This window comes from Dipodomys ordii, unplaced genomic scaffold (assembly GCF_000151885.1).
Source record: "Dipodomys ordii isolate 6190 unplaced genomic scaffold, Dord_2.0 Scaffold7, whole genome shotgun sequence".
In the NCBI taxonomy this organism is placed as follows: domain Eukaryota; kingdom Metazoa; phylum Chordata; class Mammalia; order Rodentia; family Heteromyidae; genus Dipodomys; species Dipodomys ordii.
In genome coordinates this window covers 18,542,283-18,562,871 of record NW_012267223.1, presented here as the reverse complement: position 1 = coordinate 18,562,871, position 20,589 = coordinate 18,542,283, and the positions used below count along the sequence as shown (strand labels likewise).

General features: G+C 44.8%; 1 protein-coding gene across 1 annotated transcript in view; it reads left to right on the top strand.

The window, feature by feature from the left end:
• Positions 1 to 13,128: 13,128 nt before the first annotated feature.
• The window catches only part of Calcoco2 (calcium binding and coiled-coil domain 2), a 31,459-nt gene continuing 23,998 nt past the window's right edge, over positions 13,129 to 20,589 (top strand). The window contains exons 1-2 of the mRNA XM_013037964.1: positions 13,129 to 13,182; positions 20,072 to 20,260. Coding sequence (XP_012893418.1) covers positions 20,081 to 20,260 — 180 coding nt within the window. The 5' untranslated portion in view covers positions 13,129 to 13,182; positions 20,072 to 20,080. The remainder of the gene's footprint in view (positions 13,183 to 20,071; positions 20,261 to 20,589) is intronic.

Here is a 20,589-nt window from a genome sequence, read left to right as displayed (position 1 = left end):
TAATCAAGCATGAACACAGGCGCCCAGCTCCAAATAGCACTTTAATTTCCCGGTTTTCTTCCTTCCTTTTTTGTCACTCATGGGGCTTGAACTCTGGGCTTGGGCGCTGTCTCTGTGCTCTTCAGCTCAAGGCAAGCACTCTACTGCTTGAGCCACAGCGCCACTTCTGGTTTTCTAGTGGTTTATTGGAGATAAGAGTCTCACCGACTTTCCTGCTCAGGCTTGCTTTGAACCATGATCCTCAGATCTCAGCCTCCTGAGTAGCTGGCTTAATTTCCTGGTTTTCAAAACAATTAGAACTTCAGTCCAGTTGAAGCTAGACCTCTAAATAGCCGATATGGGTTCCGATATGGGTTTTATTTGGTAGAACAAACTTCTCTCACTCAGTCTTGGCAACGATTCCCTGTTAACTTGGGGGCAGGGGCTGGGGGCAGGGAGGGGTAGGGAGGTGCAAAATGTCCCTACCCATTGTCCTACCTAACAGTTTGGCTGGTGTCAATATCAGAAGCAGACTTATAGTAATGAGGAATAAAAGGATGAGGGGTAATAGATCCAAAAGTCAAGGCCCAAGAATATATGTGAACACCGGGAGTTGGAGAGGCATCCTGATGTACACCTATATCACGGTATAAGGGCTCCTCAAGCCATCCAGACATGACTTCAAGTCACTTGTTAAAAAGGCAGATCCAGTGAGATAGCTAAAAATACTGATTCTAGAGTCAGCCTGGATTGAAATCACAGCTCTGTCACTTCCTACTTGTCTGATCTGGGGCGGTTTCTAATTAACTTTCTTCCACTTGGTTTCCCCACCTGGTGTATCAATTACAAGAAGTAAACAAGTCACCTTATTTGAGGTAACACAACACAAAGTTCTTAGAACTATGGTTAACAACACACAGTGGATGCTCATGTGACAGAATAGTCCAGGTCTGTGCGTTCTCAGCAAGGAGGTCAGTGTCTGGCCATATAGGTGATGTTTGCTTCTTGGTGTGTGTGGGGAGGGTGGGGGCACGTGTGCATGTGCATGAGGCTTGAGCTCAGAACCTTGAGCTCTTGTGTGGCTCTTTGAAGGCTGGGCTCTATCATGTTAATCATACCTCCACTTATTACCGGTTAACTGGAGGTAAGAATCTCTTCAATTTGTCTTCCCTGTCGGACTTAGAACCTCAATTCTCTGATCTCAGCCTCCTGAACAGCTAGAATTACAGTTGTGAGCCATTGATGTTTGGCTTTGTATGCTTCTTGGATTAATGGACTGGGAAAATGAACAAGTTTAAGTTCCTCCAATATGCATTTTCTTCATCTATAATAATAAAAGTATTATTATGAGCACTAAACAAACATTTTAAAAACATCAACCAACTGCTGTCAGTAGTGCAGGCCTGTAATCCTAGCTACTCAGGAGACTGAGATCTGGAGTTTTGCCATTCAAAGCTAGCAAGGGCAGAAAAAGTTTGCTAGAATCATCTTCAATTAACTAGTAAAAGCAAAGTTGCCTGGGTGCTCAGCATGGTGGCCCACATCTGTAATCTTAGCCACTCAGGAAGCTAAGGTCTGAGGACTGAGGTTCAAAGGCAGCCCTGGCAGAAAAGCAGATGAGACTCTTATCTCCAATAAACTACTCAGGAAAATCCAGAAGTGGAGCTATGGCTCAAGTGGTAGAGTGCTAGCCTTGAGCACAAAAAGGCTCAGGGACAACACCCAGGCTGAGTTCAGGCCCCAGAACAGGGGGTAGGGGGTGGAAGAAGCGGGGGTGGGGGTGGGGTGGGGAGGGGAATGTGTTGCTTAAGTCATGGAGTGTCAGCCTGGTAAGGACCAGGTCTTGAGTTCAAACCACAGGACTACAAAAATAAATTGGTCCTAAATAATTTTCCTTATCGCCAACAGCTTCTAAATTCCCACCTCCTAGGAGGGGCTTGGATCTCCTCAGATTTGCTGTAAACTGGAAGCAGTTCTATGGTTTCTGATTTGTATTTTTTATTCATTCTTTCCCTTTTCTTCACCCAGGTCCATGTTATCTCATTAAGGATATGGTTGGCATATTTTCTAAGTTTTTATGGGATTCCTAAGAGAGTTAGGAAGAAATGACCTTGAAGAATGTCTTCAAGGTTTATCTATTTACTTTGAAAAGAGGGATTTTTGTATTTGTTTTGGTGGTGGTGGTTTTGGTGGGGTTTGAACTCAGTATCTGGGCCCTGCCCCTAAGCAATTTTGCTCAAGGCTAGCACTCTACCACTTTGAGCCACAACTCTGCTTCCGGTTTTCTAAGAGTTAATTGGAGATATGAGTCTCACAGACTTTTCTGCCTCAGATGACTTCAAACCTGTGTCCTCAGATCTCAGCCTCCTGAGTAGTTAGGGTTTGCATGAGCCAGCCACCAGTGGCTCTGCTCAAACCAAATCTTAGATGACATGACAATGCCCCTTATTGGCCACCAGGGGGCGAGAATGAGCGGTATGATTGCTCCACACAAATACACTGTAAATTAAGGAAAAATCTGGTCAGACTTGGTGTGCACCTGTAATACCAACATGTGGAGGCTGAAGCAGGAGGATCCTGTTTCAAAAAGAAAAGAGAGATGGACAACTAGGAGGTGGGGAAGAGAAAGAGAAGAATTCATGTCTCATTTCTGAAGGACCATACACCTCCCTCTCCGGGAGTGTTCCAATGGGTGGGGGAAATGTTTAATATTTGCTATTGCAAGTGTGAAGGAATGTAGGTGACCTATAAGTGGGAGGAAATGCAAATTTTTTTGTCAGTTGTGGGGGCTGAACTCTGGGCCTGGGCACTGTCCCTCAGCTCTTCAGCTCAAAGCTAACGCCCGACCACTTGAGCCACAGTGCCACTTCCGGCTTTTTTCTACTTATGTGGTGCTGAGGAATCAAACCCAGGGCCTCATACATGCAAGGCAAGCATTCTACCACTGAGCCACCTTCCCAGCCCAGGAAATGCAATTTGATGGTTGATTGACACAAGAATGAAAGGGGATGGTGAGTCAAGGATTAGTGGTTTTCCTCCCAGCCCTTCACAGCTTAGACTTTTCTTCTAGACTATACATGGCACTGAAGGCTCTCCTACTCTGTCTGCTGCCCGTGACTTCCATCTGTTCTCCCAAATAACAGGTTTTTCTTCACGAACTCCCTCTTTCATTTTTTGGTCAACATTCACCTGTGAGAAGCTTTCCTCTGAAGCCTCCAATGCCAGCTATTGGTAAAATGGGCGAGACACACAGAGTGGAGGTGCAACTCCGAATGAAGCTTTGCCCTTCTGATTTGGAAGAACATGAGAAGCAAAGTTGTTATTCCCTGTCATTCCCTACCCTTCCTGTGCTTACAACCACCAGGAACTTTAAAAGCTTTGATCTAAAAATTAAGTTGCCTTTTACGTACTCTTTGCCTTTCATTTTAGCTACCTTTTGAATTTTTGCAAAATATAGGCTATCAAGGGAGGGAAAGTGGCAAAGTATCTTCCTTTCTTTTTGTCAACCCTTCCTTTCTTTTTGAACTCAGGGCCTAGGCTCTCACCCTGAGCCTCTCTGTGCTCAAGGCTAGTGCTCTACCACCTGAGCCACAGTGCCACTTCCAGTGTTTCCTGTTTATACGGTGCTGAGGAATCAATCCAGGGCTTCATGCATGCTAGGCAAACACTACCACTAAGCCACATCCCCAGCCTTTAATTTCTTAAAGTATTTACCAATAAGAAGTGCTAAGAATGACACGTTACATTTATTAAAAACAATAAGATTCTTGCCCACTCAGAAGCCATCTTGATTCTGCTAGAAATTGATTGGAAGATGCAATTTTAAAGCTCAGCCATTTCCTCCACAATATTCAGGGTACTTCTAGCAAAGACAAAGCTGGATCCAAATTCCAGCTCTACTCCTTCCTTCCTTCTTTCCTTTTTTTTTTTCAACAGGATATTATTCTGTAGTCCAGGTTGACCTCGAACCTGTGATCTTCTCTTCTTACCTTCCAAGTAACTAGGAATGTGGCTTAGTGGTAGAGTGCAGTGGTAGAGTGCTTGCCTAGCATGCACGAAGCCCTGGGTTTGATTCCTTAGTACCAATAAACAGAAAAAGCCAGAAGAAGCACTGTGGCTCAAGTGATAGAGTACTAGCCTTAACCACAGATATGCTAAGGGACAGTGCCAAGGACCTGAGTTCAAGTCCCAGGACTGGCTAAAAAAAAAAAAGAGGGCTGGGAAGGTGGCTCAGTGGTAGAGCGCTTGCCTTGCATGCATGAGGCCTTGGGTTCGATTCCTCAGCACCACATAAGCAAAAAAAAAAAAAAGAACACCATACCCTGCAGTGTTGCTACTTTCTGGGATGGTGAATCTGTTTAACTTAGCCTCTTTATACTTCAGTTTCCTCACAGGTAAAATAAGGATAAAAGGGAAAAGAAGGCAAAACAGACAATGGAGTAAATTTCATCGAAGTACATTTTATGCATATATGGAAATATCACAATGCCTCTCTTTTGTACAATTAGTTTATGCTAATAAAGCATGTTAATTATTTGGCATGCATTCAATTAGCATATATTGATTGCTATATGCTAATTATGCATTCCGATGAGGATAACAGTATCCATAGATAGGTTGAGTTAGTATTTCTAAAGCTCTTGAAGCAGTCCTTGGTTCAACATAGGTGCTATATTGTGAACTGAGACTAGAGGGGTTGGAAATGTGACTCATTTTATAGTATCTGCCCAAGGCCCTAGGTTCAATACACAGAACCATTAAATAACAGTAATAGGATTAATATAAATATCAGGTAATTTTCTGCAGTGCCTGGCACAAAACAGTGCTCAATAAAAGTTAACTCCCTTCCCACTTCATTTTATTTTGGGGGGAGGGCCGTCGGTCATGGGGCTTGAACTCTGGGCCTGGGCACTGTCCCTCAGCTCTCCAGCTCAAGGCGAGCACTCTACCACTTGAGCTACAACGCCACTTCGGTTTTCTGGTGGTTTATTGAAGATAAGAGTTTCACGGACTTTCCTGCCCGGGCTGGCTTTGAACCGCGATCCTCAGATCTCAGCCTCCTGAGTAGCTAGGATTACAGGCGTGAGCCACCGGCCCCACTTCATTTTTTAAAGTATTTTAAAGCATTTCCCTAGGGTCCTAACTCCTTTCTCAACACTAGAAAGGTATTGCCTCAGTAAGTATGAAAACTGGAAGTCTAAGAAAAAAAAGAGGCCAGAAATGCGGCAAGGACATCTGCATAGGGCCACTTTGGCTATGAAAAACAAATACGCAGGCGTCGGTGGCTCGTGTCTATAATCCTAGCTACTCAGGAGACTGAGATCTGAGGATCCAAGTTCGAAGCTAGCCCTGGCAGAGAAGTTCATGAGACTCTTCAATTAACTACCAAAAAACAAGAGTAGCTGTGACTCAAGTAATATAGTACACCAGCCTTAATCACAAAAGCACAGGGACAGCGTCCAGGCCCTGAGTTCAAGCCTCAGGACCAGCATGCGCGCGCGCACGCGCGCACACACACACACACCCAAAAGGTGTCTTTTTTGGAAGGTTTCTTACGACCAAGGAAGAAAAGTGATCAACTGAAGGCCCCAGGTTGGGGAAGGAGATGAAGAGCTGTTCTGAGTCCCAGGGAGTCCCTGCGTGTCACCGGGGTTGGTTAGGGAAAGGCGGGAGGGCAGGATGAGAGCGTTAACACGAGGGGCTGGGGTGGGTAGCTGGCGTCCAGGACACCCTTAGGGATGACAGGTGGGGGTCGCCCTTGGGAACTAGGGGGTGTGTCAGGTTTGCGGTGGTGTGGGGAGCCTCTGGAGGCCGCGGTTTGAGGCCAGCACCGGACTTTGGCGCATTCTTACCCGAAATTCCGACCGCCCCGTCTCGCCCGGACGCTGCGGCTCCAATCGCTCCCTACTACACCTGTGGACCCCCACGCCAGAGGAGTAAGGAGCCTGGTTCCCATTGGCTGCCTGACAATCCCGACCCCAGCCGGTGCTGCTCCCAACTTTGGGCCCGTCCTACCCTTGTATTTGCATATAGGGTCACCCAAGCCTGCGATTGGTCCGCGGCGCGGGCGGCCATGGCCCCTCCCTCTTGAATCTCATTAACCGCCCCTGGGCTCCTAGACTAAAGCGCCGGAGGTTGTCCTGGGAGACGCGCAGGACGCACGGGCTAATCACTCCCCCGCGCGAGCTCTGCCGACCGCTCGCCTGGGTCTACTCGCGAACCCGCGCCGCCCCGCCCCGCCCCACGTCCCCCAGGCCGCGCCGCCGCGCCCCGCACGGGAGCCTAAGTTCTCCCGACCCGCGCCGTCGGGCGGGCCGCTGGGCTCCGACGTAGTCGGAACGTTTAACTCGAGCTGTTTCTGGCGAAAGTCGGGAGAGCACCTTGAAGTCCTCGGGCGATCATCAATATCCAAAACCAGAAGAGGCTAAATTTAGGAGGTCTTTGGCCTCCCCTGAATGATCAGTAAAATTGAGCTGTCCAACCGACAGGAGAGCCCGACTTAAGAGGTCAGGGCTTTTAGCTTCTCACAACAGTTAAGTAGCCACATCTCTTAATTTGGTGCCTATTGAGGTTAAACTGGAGTTTAAGTTTCCTGCAGGATTTTAGAGGAATATTCTGCCCATGTGTCCAGGACTTCATACTGTGTTGTAATGGAAAAATGGCAAAGTGAAAACAAGTGAGCTACAGCAGGCAGATGCACAAATAAGCTTACTTGCATTTCCCTCATCTGAATAAAGCAGCTACAACAAGCCCTGTAAAGGAAGGTGTGTCTATCAGATTTTCTGTAAGGAACACACACACAAAAATGTGCTAACTTAAGTTGTAGCTCAGTGGTAGAGCACTTGTGTGCATAAGCCCTGAATTTGATCCCCAAAGCTGCAAAAATAAAAGGGGTGTGTGTGTGTGTGTGTGTGTGTGAATGGCTTCATCAGAACCTCCCCCCATAAAGCTGATGTATAATCCTTTATTCCCAGCTGTCTGGAGAGATACTCATTAACTGAGCTAGAGAATTTAAGTTCTTCCCAAAGAAAGGAAATGGCTCCTTCACCAGCTGATCTGTGCAGGCAGGCAACTAGAGGCAAAGACACAGCCCTAACAGGGACACTGGCAGGCAGCCACGGCTATGTATGAGGGGCTTGCTTTCATCGTGGACTGAATAGATGATCAAGGTAGAATTGGCAGTCCATCTGCTGCTCTTCCAGCAACTTCTCTGCCATCCAGTCCTCTTCTCTGCAGGTGGCCCAAGCTGTGCACCCTCCTCCCCTTGCGTGCCCTAAGGGCCCAGGTGACCAACATCAACTGGTCACCCAGCAGATGCTTCCCTAAGACCAAATGTCCCACTCTTCCCCTCCTCCAACCTGCCTCTTTCTTTCCCCAGTGTACTACCAATCTGCTCCACCAGGCTGTCGCTTCAGTTTCTGTCCCTCTGGAGGGACATTGTGATGGAAATGAGGGGGAGAGGATGCTGGAGGGAGCAGCCAAGATTTACAGCTTCCAGAGGGTCTCCATTAAAATCCCTGACAACTGGCTATTTATGACAGAGTTGGTGCAACCAGAGCTAATAGGCTACAGCCTAGCACTGCTGTCCTTGGGGGAGGGGAATGAAGACAAGAGCAAACCAAGTAAATGGTGAGTTCCTATCACTACAGGCCAAAGCAGGCTTCAATGGTCAGCCACACCCTTCAGGGCAGAGACTAACAGCCAGAAAATCAGAAAACATGGAAGATTTGTGCTAGGCAGACCAGAGACAGAAAAACCCAGCTGGATGGGGTGTAACATGCCTGTAATCTCAACACTCAGGGAGCTGAAGCAGGAAGATGGAAAGTTCCAGGCCGCCAGCATAAAGAGTTTCAGGCTTTGCATAGCAAAGTCTTATAACAAAACAAAGCAAAACAGAAAAACCCACTTGGCAAGCAGGGAAGTAATTTCGGGGGGTTTGGCATGGAAAAGGTGAAGCAGGGTGTTAGAAGGCCTTTACAGTTGTCAAAATATTTGAACTGTATCCCCACCTCTGAGCTTTAACTCAGGCAAGAATGTGTGAGAAAATAAAGAAGAAAGAAAATGCCAGGCCCAAGACCATTGCTTTGCTCCTCATATACCCACCTGATTCAATAAATACATAGCAAGACAACAACTATACTTTCAGAAGCTTGTGTAAGTTGCAGCTGACACCCAAATGTTTTTCTCGGCTTGGGATTCTTTTAAGTAATTATAAAAGGAGATATCCTACTTCTGTACCCTGAATCAAGGTCCATCTTGGAAACCTTTTCTTCCCATGTCAGTCAAATTAAAGTCTTGGTATTTGTTCTGGGGATAGGCTAAAGGTAGAGAGTAGTAATGAGGCAAGGAGACTGAAAAACTGAATTTTTGCATGTTCCAGAATTTTTTTTTTTGGTCAGTTGTGGGGCTTGAACTCTGGGCCTGGGCACTGACCCTCAGTTCTTTAGCTCAAGGCTCACGGACTTTCCTGCCTGGGCTGGCTTTGAACCGCTATCCTCAGATCTCAGCCTTCTGATCTGGTGTGAGCCACCAGCGCCTGGCTCAGAATTTTGTTTCTTTAACTCTGTGATGTATGTATATGGGGATGTCATAACCGAGTTATACTATCACAGAATCAGGAACTTTGCTAAGTCAGAAACATCTGGTTCTTGGTTTTTTAGTTTTGTGCCGGTACTGTCCCTCAGCCTCAGTAGAGGCTGGCACTCTACCTGCTCCAATTCTGACTTTTTTGGTGACTAACTGGAGATGAGTGTCCCAGACTTTCTTGCCTCAGCTGGCTTTGGAAGGTGATCCTCTGATCTCAGCCTCCTGAGGAACTAGTATTACAGGCATGCGCTACTGACACCTGGCTTCCAAGCTTCTTCATCTTTCCTGGCTTCTTCATCTTCCTTTACTTTCTAGGAAAACACTTTCCCTGAAAGGAACTGCTCATAATTTTTTTTTCTTTTTTTGGTCACTTATGAGCTTGAACTCTGGGCCAGGGCACTGTCCCTCAGCTCTTCAGCTCAAGGCTAGTACTCTACCACTTGAGCAACAGTGCTCCATTCCAGTTTTCTGGTGGTTAATTGTAGATAAGAGTCTTACAGACTTTCCTGCCTGGGCTGGCTTTGAACCTCAATCTTCAGATCTCAGCCTCCTGAGTAGCTAGGATTATAGATGTAAGCTACGGGTGCCTAGCTTGTTCATAGTTTTTTAAGGTGATTTCCTTGGTGAGGATGGAGCCTAAAAACAATCTCATAGAAATTACCACACTTCAAGAGAAATAGAAAGCATATTTCTTATTTTTCATTCTTTCTCTTTTTCTTTCTTTTCTTCCTTTTTTTTTTCTTTTTCTCAAAGCTGGGGATGGAACTCATAGCCTCATCCTAGGTAAAGTACTCTAGCACTGAGCCACATCTCCAGCCCCAGATATATTCCTTCAGCTTTTTCTGTAAGTCACAGTAGACACAGAGACCATGTACTTAAACTCTACACGGAATTAAAGGGCCCTCTAAAGCTGCCCTTTTTTCTTCAAAGTGTTTTTAGCATCCATTTTCACTAACACTGTTTTTTGTCAGTTGTGGGGCTTGAACTCTGGGCTTGGGTGCTGTCTCTCATCTCTTCAGCTCAAGGCAAATGCTCTACCAATTGATCCACAGAGCCACTTTCCATTTTCTGACAGTTAATTGGAGATAGAATCTCATGGACTTTCCTTGCCCAGACTGGCTTTGAAATGCCATCCTCAGATTGAAGCCTCCTGAGTCGCTAGGATTACATTCGTGAGCCACCAATGCCCAGCTCTCACTAACACTTTTGTTACATCACTTGGTATACTTATATGTAGCTGATAGGGTACACAGAGTCTTCTACTTACACATTGGTATTATTTCATCTGATAATAATAGTTTGTAGTCATGTCCAAAAGCAGTTTACTACATGCAGAATCTTTGCTATCTGAAAATTACTTAAGAAACAAATTATTGTATAGTTAGATAATAGTGAAGTAAATCACAGTAGAATCTCAACAAGAAAGCAGCAGGCACGGATGACTAATAGCTTTTATCCTACCTACTTGGGAGGCTGAGATCTGAGGATCTTGGTTCAAAGCCAGATTAGGCAGGAAAGTATGTGAGGCTCTTATCTCCAATTAATTATCGAAACAATTGGAAGTGAAGCTGTGGCTTAAGTGGTAAAGTATTAGCCTTGAACACAAAAGCTCAGGGATAGCACTCAGGTACTGAGTTCCAGCCCCAGGACCTCCATGTGTGTTCATAAGCGTACACACGTGTGCACCTAACATACAAAAGAAAAGCTGGACTTGTAACTGAGATTTAAGTGATAAGAGTACAAGCTTTTAGTGGAAAAAGCTAAGTGAGAGCTTAAGGCCCTGAACTCAAGCCCCAGTATCAGCACAAAAATACACTAACAAGGGCTTAGAAACTACTTTTGCCCAAAAGCACTATCTTCCTACTTCATCACACAAACGAAACTAAAGGCAAGCAAAAAGCTTGGTATCTCAACCCCATTTTGTTTATGGCTCTTGGCATTTCTCTCTGAAGCCACCTTGCAGCCATGTTGGAATTGAAGAAGGATAGGACTGATGGGTAGTATCTACCATGAAAGCAGAAACTACACCCAAGGAAAGGATCAGCATTGCTGCAACAGACAGACCACCCCCCACCCTCAAACAGGAGTAATTACCTCATAGGAACTAGTTTCTCTCAGTACTGAGGTAATGCTCAACCAGGCTATACTTTGACAAGGGCTATTTATATCTACCTCTTTCCCCTTATCCTAAATCATTCTCTGTTTGAGCCTAATGCTGATGTCTGTATACCCTGAAGATGGGTTTGAGTGCATTCTGCATAATAAATCTCCTTTCCCTGGCCTTTAGTTCTTCAGCTCTGCATTAGGTATTGCATTAGATCTGCATAGGTACTATACATTACATAAAAATTCAGTTCCTCAGTCTCACTAGACATATTTCAAATATTCAGTAGTGGCATATACTTAATGGTGACTGGATCAGATAGTACAGATTTCAAACATTTCCATAGGTACAGATAATTTTATAACAGCCCTCCTATGAATAAACATCCCCTCCCCACCACCTGAATTTCTTTTACCTTTTTTTTCCCCTGTGAGCCAATATTGTTACTTCTATAATCAGGTGCCAGTTGGGTGCTGGTAGCTCACACCTGTAGCAAGCCTAGTTACTTGGTAGGCTGAGAACAAGAGGATCATACTTCAAAGCCAGATGGGACAGAAAAGCTCATGAGATCAATTCTCAGCCTAAAGTAGATCACAGTAGTATGTGCCTGTTATTCCAAGTTATGTGAAAAGCTGAGACCAGGAGGATTGCCGTTGCAGGCCAGCCTGGGCAGAAAAGTCTGTAAGACTCCATTTCTACTAAAGGATTGTTGGATGGGATGGGATATGTCTGTTATTCCAGCAACATGATAAACATGAAGTATACAAGTCATAGTTCAGAAATACACTTAAGTGGGAGAGGAGTCCCTGCCTCAAAAACAACCAGTGAAAATAGGCTGCAGGCTTGTCTCAGAGATAGCCTATCAGCCTACCAAACTCAAGATCCTGAGTGCAAACTCCAGGACTGCCTAAATAAATAAAGTTGCCATCTCTGACAATGCCTCTGTTCTTTATTAAACGTCAGGTCCCTTTGAACACTTTTGTCAAGTGAGCCTTAAACTTGGGTCTCTATGTCTTTGCCTAGTCTAGGAATCCCAAGGTCGTATTAAAAGAATGCCCTAATGTGGCATTTTTCAGTATCTAATATTTTATCACTTTATTTGGTGAAATTCATTCCTCTCGATTTACTCTCTAGCCTACTGTCATCTCTCCTCTTTGTAAGTTTTTACCCACGGACTCCTCACTCAGACTAGAAATTTTCACCTGTCTTTTATGTATTCAGAATTAAGGTCAATCTCTCTTCCTTATTAGAATGCTCCTATTACAAGAGGTCTAAATAAATAATCTTCTTTTTGTTTTGTGTGTGGGGAGTGTTGTGTTTTGTTTTTTGAGACAGGCTCTTGCTATGTAGTTCAGGATGGCCAAAAAACCAGAGATGGAGGTATGGTTCAAGTGAGCACTAACCTTGAGAGAAAAAAGCTAAGAGATAGCATCCAAGCAGTGAGTTCAAGGCAAAGCAACAACAACAAAAAACGGAGTTCCAGCTCCACTAGCAGCACAAAAATATGAAATAAAAGTATTTTTCCATTTGTTACAATGCAACAATTTGGATTTTATTCAAAACCAAAGAGAGTAAGACAAGCACTGGGCCCTGGGTTTACTCTTGTGTGTATGAGTAATGGGGAAAATCAATGGTCAGAGATACTGTGTTTAATTTTTAATTATAATACGAACAAGTGGAGATTTATAACAAGTAGAATGAGGCATTAATAAATGGAAAATTAATAAGACATCAGAAATCAAGGTAGGATTTTTTTTTTGTCGTGGTGCCTGAACTCTGTCCCTCAGCTATTAAGCTCAAGGCTAGCACTCTACCACTTGAGCCACAGCACCACTTTTGTCTTTATCTGCTTAAGTGGTGCTGAGGCATGGAACCCAGGGCCTCATGCATGCGAGGCAAGCACTCTACCACTGAGCCACCTTCCCAGCCCCCAAGGTAGGATTCTTGCTACAACCAACTAAATAGCCAGCTTGGGTAATCTAAGCTAACTAATAAGACTGTCTCAAAAAAAAAATAAAAGAAAAAAGAAAAAGAAAGGAAGGAACGAAGGATAAAACAGAGAAACTAGGAGACCTGTGAAGACTTCTAGGTCTCCTTTATAGACCACGTGAGGAATAATTAAATACCATGTTGTCATCTATAGGATCATGAACCAAAGAAGTGCTCCATTGGGTCACGAGAAAAAAAGATACAGAGCTTTTTTATCCAGGACTGAAAAAAAAAGGTTGAAAGAAAATTAAACAACTCGTCAATACGTAGGGGATGAAACTGGTACTTTGAGTGAGATCATCACTCTGGACCAAGGAAACCACACAAGGCCACTGACCACCCTAGAGCTGCTACACCCAAAGACTACAACTCCCAGAAGACCCCGCGTCTGGGGGCGGGGCTAGATGACCGTTATGACGCTGAGCGTGTTCCGCCCAGATCCTGGCTCCCTCAGATCTTAGCCCCACCCCCGTCCCGTTCCCTGCCCTGTTGCTGTTGCGGCGCTGCTGGCTGCTGGCCCCCCGGTGAGTCCCCTGCCGTGGAAAGGGGCAATTGGGCCTTCGAGCTCCCCAAATTCACGCTTCCTGTCCTGAGAAAGAGTTTTGGGCGGGCGAAGATGCGGTCGGTTTCGGCTTTCACCTCAGTCCACCTTCTAGGGTGTCAGTCGGTGGGAGTTGCCTCCTGGCAGGCCTGGCGCGCCTACCTCGGCCTGGCGGGCTTTAGGCGCTGCTTTCTCTTGAGCTGGAGCGGGGCTTCCGCGCTTTTGCGGGGTGGGGAGGCCCCTGGAGCAGGAGAGAGACACGTGGCGGGAGTGAGGGTCTGCGTCTCGCCCCCCGTCCCGTTCCCCCTCCCACCCGGGGTGGTGGAGGTTCTGAGTCCCTGGCCTGGCGTCCACCTCGACCTCGCGGCGGCGAGGCCCCGCTGCGTCACTCCTGAGCGAGTTACTTTCTGTTTGGGTCTCAGTGTCCCCCCCCCCCCTTCTATTTGATCCCTGGGGCCGCTTTCCCTTTGATCCGCTTCTTTACACTTGATCGCCCATCGCCCCTCCCCGCTCGGCCTGCCCCAGTTCTAATGTTCTTATGTTCGCTTAAGGCTCTAAGGCTCTCGGTTCTGTATGATGACCACCCCACCCCACACACCAGCTTCTTCCTATCGCTTAGATTCTTTGCCCCAGACGCACAATAAGTGGCCTTGGTTGGACCTGATTTCGAATTATAACTCTCACCTCTTACGGTTTTGGGAAACCATGTAAAACAACTTTAATGAAGCCGTGGGTCTTTATAACTTCCACAGGTGTGGCGTTTATTTGGCAGTGCATACTGTCTCGCTTAGCCACACCCTAGCCCCTTTGTCACTTGCAGAGCACATAGGAGTGTCCCAGATAGCTCACTTTCTCAGGTATTTTCAGGGACACTTGAAACTTCACCATTTAGCAGGCGTGACAGCTGTGGAGCCGAAAGGACCTGCAAAAGGGTAGTCAATAATCCTGCGTTACCTGGCACCTATGACTTGTTTTCAAGTCATGGAGTATTTGTGGGAGAGTCTTTTAAAAAATTTGGCATATAGTTTTTAATTCCCATGTGATGCAGGAAGAGCAGGAAACGTTTCCTCCATTTCTCTCCACTTTAGCCTTGTTTTACCAAAAAAATTGGCTTCAAAATGTATAGTGCACACTTACAATCCCAGCATTTGGGTAGTAACGGGTTGAGTATGGACAATCTGGAACTTGAGGCCAGCCTGGAATACAAAGTGAAACCTTGTTTCAAAAAAAAAAAAAAAGATAAGTGCTGGTGGCTCAAACCTGTAATCTTATCTCAGGAGGCTGAGGTCCAGAGGATCAAGGTTTGAATGAGAGACTCAGTAAAGAAAATGAAAGAAGGGGGTCTGGGAAGGTGGCTCAGTGGTAGAGCACTTGCCTTGCATGCCTGAGGCCCTGGGTTCCATTCCTCAGCACCACATAAGCAAAAAGAAAAAAAGCAGGAAGTGGTGCTGTGGCTCAAGTGGTAGAGCGCTAGCCTTGAGCTGAAGAGCTGAGGGACAGCGCCCAGGCCCAGAGTTCAGGCCCCACGACCGGATCCCCCCCCCAAAAAAAAAAGAGTCTCACAGACTTTCCTGCCCCAACTGGCTTTGAACTGCAATCCTCAGATCTGTCTCCTGAGTTGCTAGGATTACAGGTGTGAGCTGCCAATGCTCGGCTTGAGGACCATGGTTTGAAGCCAGCCTTGTCAGGAAAGTTTGTAAGACTCTTATCTCCAATAAACTACCAAAAAGCCAGAAGTGGAGCTGTAGCTCAAATGGTAGAGTGCTTGCCTTGAACAAAAGAAACTCGGGGCTGAAGAGTTGAGGGACAGCGCCAGGCCAAGAGTTCAGGCCCCATAACTGACAAAAAAAAAAAGCTCAGGGGGGCTGCAAAGGTGGCTCAGTGGTAGAGGGCTTGCAAAGGTGGCTCAGTGGTAGAGTGCTTGCATGCATGAAGCCCTGGGTTTGATTCCTTAGCGCCACATAAGCAGAAACAGCCGAAAGTGGCACTGTGGCTCAAGTGGTAGAGCACTGGCCTTAAGCTGAAGAGCTGAGGGACAGCTTCGAGGCCCAGAGTTCAGGCCTCACAACCAACCAGAAAAAAAAAAAAGAAAGCTCAGGAACAGTGCCCAGGCCTGAGTTCCAGGACTGGCAGAAAGAAAAAAAGAAAGGAGGAAAGGAAAGGAAGACAGCAAAAGGCAGCACTGGAAATACTGTAGAGTACCAGCCAAGCAAACAAAGGCAATGCCCTGAGTTAAAATGTGATGTTGCCAAAAAAAAGTCTATACTTAACTAATATAATACCATCTTAGATGGAAAGAAAAGCTTTTACTTCTTATTTCCCCTTTCACTTATGATCATCATTATAGCTGGAATAATCTGTAGAGATTTTCTAGCCTGATCCATGCATTTTACTGAGGTGTAAAAGGTTGTGTCACTTGGTCAGGACCTCAGGCTATGTAGTGGTAGAACTAAGACTGGAATTTAGGTCTCTAGACTCCTTGATCTAGTCCCTGTTCACTATACTCATTGTGACATACCACGGCAGTCACTTCTTTAAAGAAAAACTATTTAGGGCTGGGAAAGTGGCTCAGTGGTAGAGTGCTTGCCTTGTATGCATGAGGCCCTGGGTTTAATTCCTCAGCACCACATAAGCAGAAAAAGGCAGAAGTGGCACTTTAGCTCAAGTGATAGAGTGCTTACCTTGAGCTGAAGACCTGAAGGACAGCGCCCAGACCCAGAGTTCAGGCCCCACAGCCAGCAAGAAAAAAAAGAAAAAGAAAAACCTGGATACCTGGACATAGGTGGCTCAAGTCTATAGCTAGTGAAGGAAGCTGAGATCTTGAGGATCATGGTTTGAAGCCAGCCTGGGTAGAAAGTCTGTGAGATTCCATTTCCAGATCATGGTTTGAAGCCAGCTTAGGTAGAAAGTCTGTGAGATTCCATTTCCAGAATAATCAGCAAAAAGTCAGTTTAGAGCCACAGCTCATTAGTGGGGTGCCAGCCCAGCCAGCTTTTCACAGTGGGTTTCAGTTATCTGAACCTCAGGTCCCAGAACTATTTTTCCATGTTTCTCCTAGTACTGCTGGCACTATGTTGTTATGGTTTGAGAGATAAAGCCTTGCTTAGAACTACTCAGCCTCTTGAGCAGTTTCAATTACAGACTTGAGCCCAGATGATGAGTATTATTATTTTTTATTAATATATGTTTCTCTGTCCCAAGTCTTGAACTCAGGGCCTGGGTGCTATCCCTGAGTACCCTTCTCCCCCCCCCCCCAACGCTAGCACTGGGTGCTATTCCTGAGTACCCCTCTCCCCCCCCCCCCCAACACTAGCACTTTACTACTCGAGCCAAAGCTCCACTTCTGATTTTTGGGTGGTTCATTGGAGATGAGTTTCATGGACTTTCCTGCTTGAGCTGGCTACAAACTTTGATCCTCAGGTCTCAGTCTCTTGAGTAGCTAGGAGTACAGGTATAAGCATTTTTAAAGGCCTCTAGGAGTATATCCCCCGTAAGGTACTATAAACATGAGGAACTAGAACTTGTAAAATTTGGACTGGAGCAAATGGTTTACTAATCTGAGGAGCAGTGAATGTGGTTTTGGTTTTACTGTCTGTCTCAGGGCCAGCTATATACCTATAGTGGTAGTATACATTGCTAATACTCAATAAAGCTACTTACTTGTCACATCTGACTGGGAGAAATGGAATTCAAGTGAGTTCATCCAGTTTGCTAATTGCTAGAAGTTATAAAAAGTAAGCAGAAATGTGAATGAATTAGATTAAATATGGGTTTGATTTTTAAAAAATGATCTTTGTTTTTACTGTTTTACATGAAGAATTGATTTGTATTTCTCATTTTGCTTTGTAAGTGCTTGACTTTTTTTCTGCATATTAATCCAGAGAAGCTACTTATAATCTTCATTTCTCTTGAAACATATGCCCACTGGTATAAAAGGCTAATGTAAAGGTGTACCGCATTTTAAATTTCTTCTGCTAAAAAGCATATCAGTATATTTGCAGATTTCCTCAGCAAAAGCAATAGAGCTGACTTTTGTTGCATTGCTTCACAAAAAGAGGATCTATGACCTCATGGGACAATCCTAGGAGTAGTATATTAAACTTTAAAAGCTCATTAGATGAAAATATGTCAGACTTTCTTAGGAACCAGGAGCCAGTTCAGGAGACTGGTTTTAAAATACATTCTTATTATTGCCAGTTCCCTTGAGGTCCCTAATCCTTTTGAAAACCAAGCTGGGGGCAGAGGGGGGTGTGAGGTGTGTGTAGGGGTGTGGGGGTGTATGTCAGAAGCCAAGTAAAGTGCCCCTGATATTTGTGGAATCTGCATTATTGTTTGTTTTTCCTGGTCATTCATGTGGCCAGTCTTTGATTTGGGAGTAGGAGTGAGGAATTATCCCACTATAGAATTATCATGGTTCAGTAGTTCTCTGGGGCTTCTAAATTTAACTGGCTCTTTTTATATATTTCTTTTTTCCTCTGTCGGTTTCTGAGTTATCAGAATTAGGATTAAATGATTGAGAAGCTCTCTAATGGAGAAGATAGTAAAAGAGGGAAATTGATGCTTAAGTCATCCTCTAAAATTGGGGGGAGGGGGTAAGCAAGGCTCATATAGAGCATTTACCTAGCAAGTTTGAGACTTTTAGTTCAAACCATGGTGCTGGGGGAGTGGGGAAGAGCCTTCTATTTTTCCTTTTGTATCTTTATGCCTCTTCTCTACAAATACTAGGCTGCTGTTTTTGAAAGATAATTTCCCAAGCCATTGTTAGAGTCAGTTTCTCCCAGGCAGTTTTTACTGAGAAGAAGGAAAAGCTTTAATGATCTTAAAAAATCATCAGATGTGCCAGGTGCCTGTAATCCTAGTTACTCAGGAGGCTGAGATCTGAGGATCACCATTCAAAGCCAGCCCAGCCAGGAAAGCCCATGAGACTTATCTCCAATAAACCTTTCAGAAAACCGGAAATGGCGCTGTGGCTCAAGTGGTAGAGCACTGGCCTTGAGCTGAAGAGCTGAGAGACAGTGCCCAGGCCCAGAGTTCAAGCCCCACAACCAACAACAACAAATCAACAGATGCCTTCCCTCTAGGAAAAGTTGGAATACTTCCTTATTGACTCAGTTCAGGTTGGTGTAGTTGTGCTCTAGGTTTAGCTATGGTCCTTTCTGTTCTGTTTGGTAAAAATAAATAGACTGAAATGTGACTTCCATTTTGAAAAACTGTTCTTAGGTTTGAGATTGAGGATGTGGCTAGACTGTGTCCTATCTCAGAAAGCCAATGATTTCTTGGTTCCTTAGCTTAATCTAAGAATAGACAGTTCAGTGCCCCTAAGTCCTCTTGCCTTCTCTGGTAAGCTGAAAGAAGAGGGCTAGTTGTATAGATTTCATAGTAAAACCAGGAAATAGATAGGGTGGGGCAGAGCTAGAAGAGTTGTGGTTTATATGTTTGTCTCTGTGTATATAATCTTTCAACATGTTCCAGTAGTTGAACTTATATAATATTTATATATGGAGTGCTACTGTATTATTATTTTTTTCATTTCCTGGTAAAATCCTGGGTTGAGAATCACATATTAATTGAAGTAAGATCAGCAGAGGCATTTAGAAGACAGTACATAGAGCTGGGTGCCAGTGACTCATGCCTATAATCCTAACTAGTTAGGAGGCTGAGATCTGAGGGTTGAGGTTTGAAGTCAGCCTGGGAGGAAAGTCTGTGTGAGACTTGGGGTTTTTTTTGTGTGTGTGTGCCACTATTGAGGCCTGAGTGCTGTCTCTGAGCTCTTTTACTTAAGTCTCACTCTTTACTACTTGAGCCACAGCTCCACTTCCAGTTTTTTTTTATGGTTAATTAGAGATTAAAGTCTCACAGAAGCTGGGTGCTGGTAAGTCTCAGACCTTTCCTGCCTGGACTAACTTGGAACTACCATCCTCAGATCTAGCAGGAAGTATCAATAATCACAACATTTTCTTAGGCACTGCCAGCTCATAACTGTAACCCTAGCTACTTAGAAGACTGAGATCTCAGGATAGCAGTTCGAAACCAGACTGAGCAGGAAAGTCCATGAGATTCTTATCGCCAGTTGACTACCAGAAAACTGGAAGTGGAGCTGTGGCTCAAAATGATAGAGCACTAGTGTGTGGACGTGTGTGCGTGTGTGTGTGTGTGCGTGTGTGTGTGCGTGTGTGCGTGCGTGCGTGCGTGTGTGTGTGTGTGTGTGTATGCGCAGGGCTTGGGTACTGTCCCTGAGCATTTTTGCTCAAAGCTAGTGCGGCCACTTGAACCACAGCTCTGGCTTTTTGGTGGTTAATTGGAGATAAGCCTGTCCAGGTAGGTTTCAAACCATGATCCTAAGAGCTCAGCCTCCAGAGTAGCTAGTATTACAGGCCTGAGCCACCATCACCAGGCTTTTTCTTAGTCTCTTATTTTCTTTTTCTAAACCATACTCAGCTCCTGGCATATTATTTTATATGAAAGAGCCCAATAATTATAGGATAAATGCAGCTAAATAGAGAAGCTGAAATCCTGACTTTCCTAAAGACGTAGGGCCTGTGGGGATGAAAAATCTAGAATTTAGGTCTTATATTCCAGTTTTACCTGTTTTGTGTAGGTTGGTTTGTTTAAGAGAAAGAGAAACAACAGAGCAGAGAATAAGGGTATGTGAGGGTGGAAGTGTCTGTGGTCAAAAATACTTGAACATTCTTATAGCAGAGGAATTTATTAATGTGAAATGGCTCAAAGTGAAACAGAAAGCTGTGTGATCTCAATACTTGTCAGGATTTTGCTTTTCCTGATTGCCTTGAACATAATGTTCTTGGATGACTGCCCAGAAATCACCAGCCAAACCCTTTTAGAGCCTTACTTTATTCCATGTCTCATAACAGGACCCCACCATGGAAAGGACAGTAGAAGAGCCCCCCACGTCAGCTGTCTTGCTGGATCATTGTCATTTTTCTCAAGTCATCTTTAATAGCGTGGAGAAGTTCTATGTCCCTGGAGGGGACATCACATGCTTTTATACCTTCACTCAACATTTCATTCCCCGTCGAAAGGATTGGATCGGCATCTTTAGAGTAAGTGGTAAATCTAGTATTATTTGGAACTAACAGTGAACCTTAGTTACCTGAGGGTGTAACTCCTTGTGTACATTATAAACATTCAGGCTCACTCTTTTTTTTTTTAATTTTTGTATTGTTATTATAAAGATGATAATCAAGTACATAAGTCAGGTAAACGTACATTTCTTTTTGGGCAGTTTCACCCCTTCCCTCACTTTCCCCCAGTTTTTCCCTATTGGCCTCACCTACAAGTATATATTTCATTTTCAGCATAGTGTTTAGTGAGTACCATTGCTGCATTTGTTTACCCTTTATCTCTCTATTTCTGTGTCAGGCTTATCTTG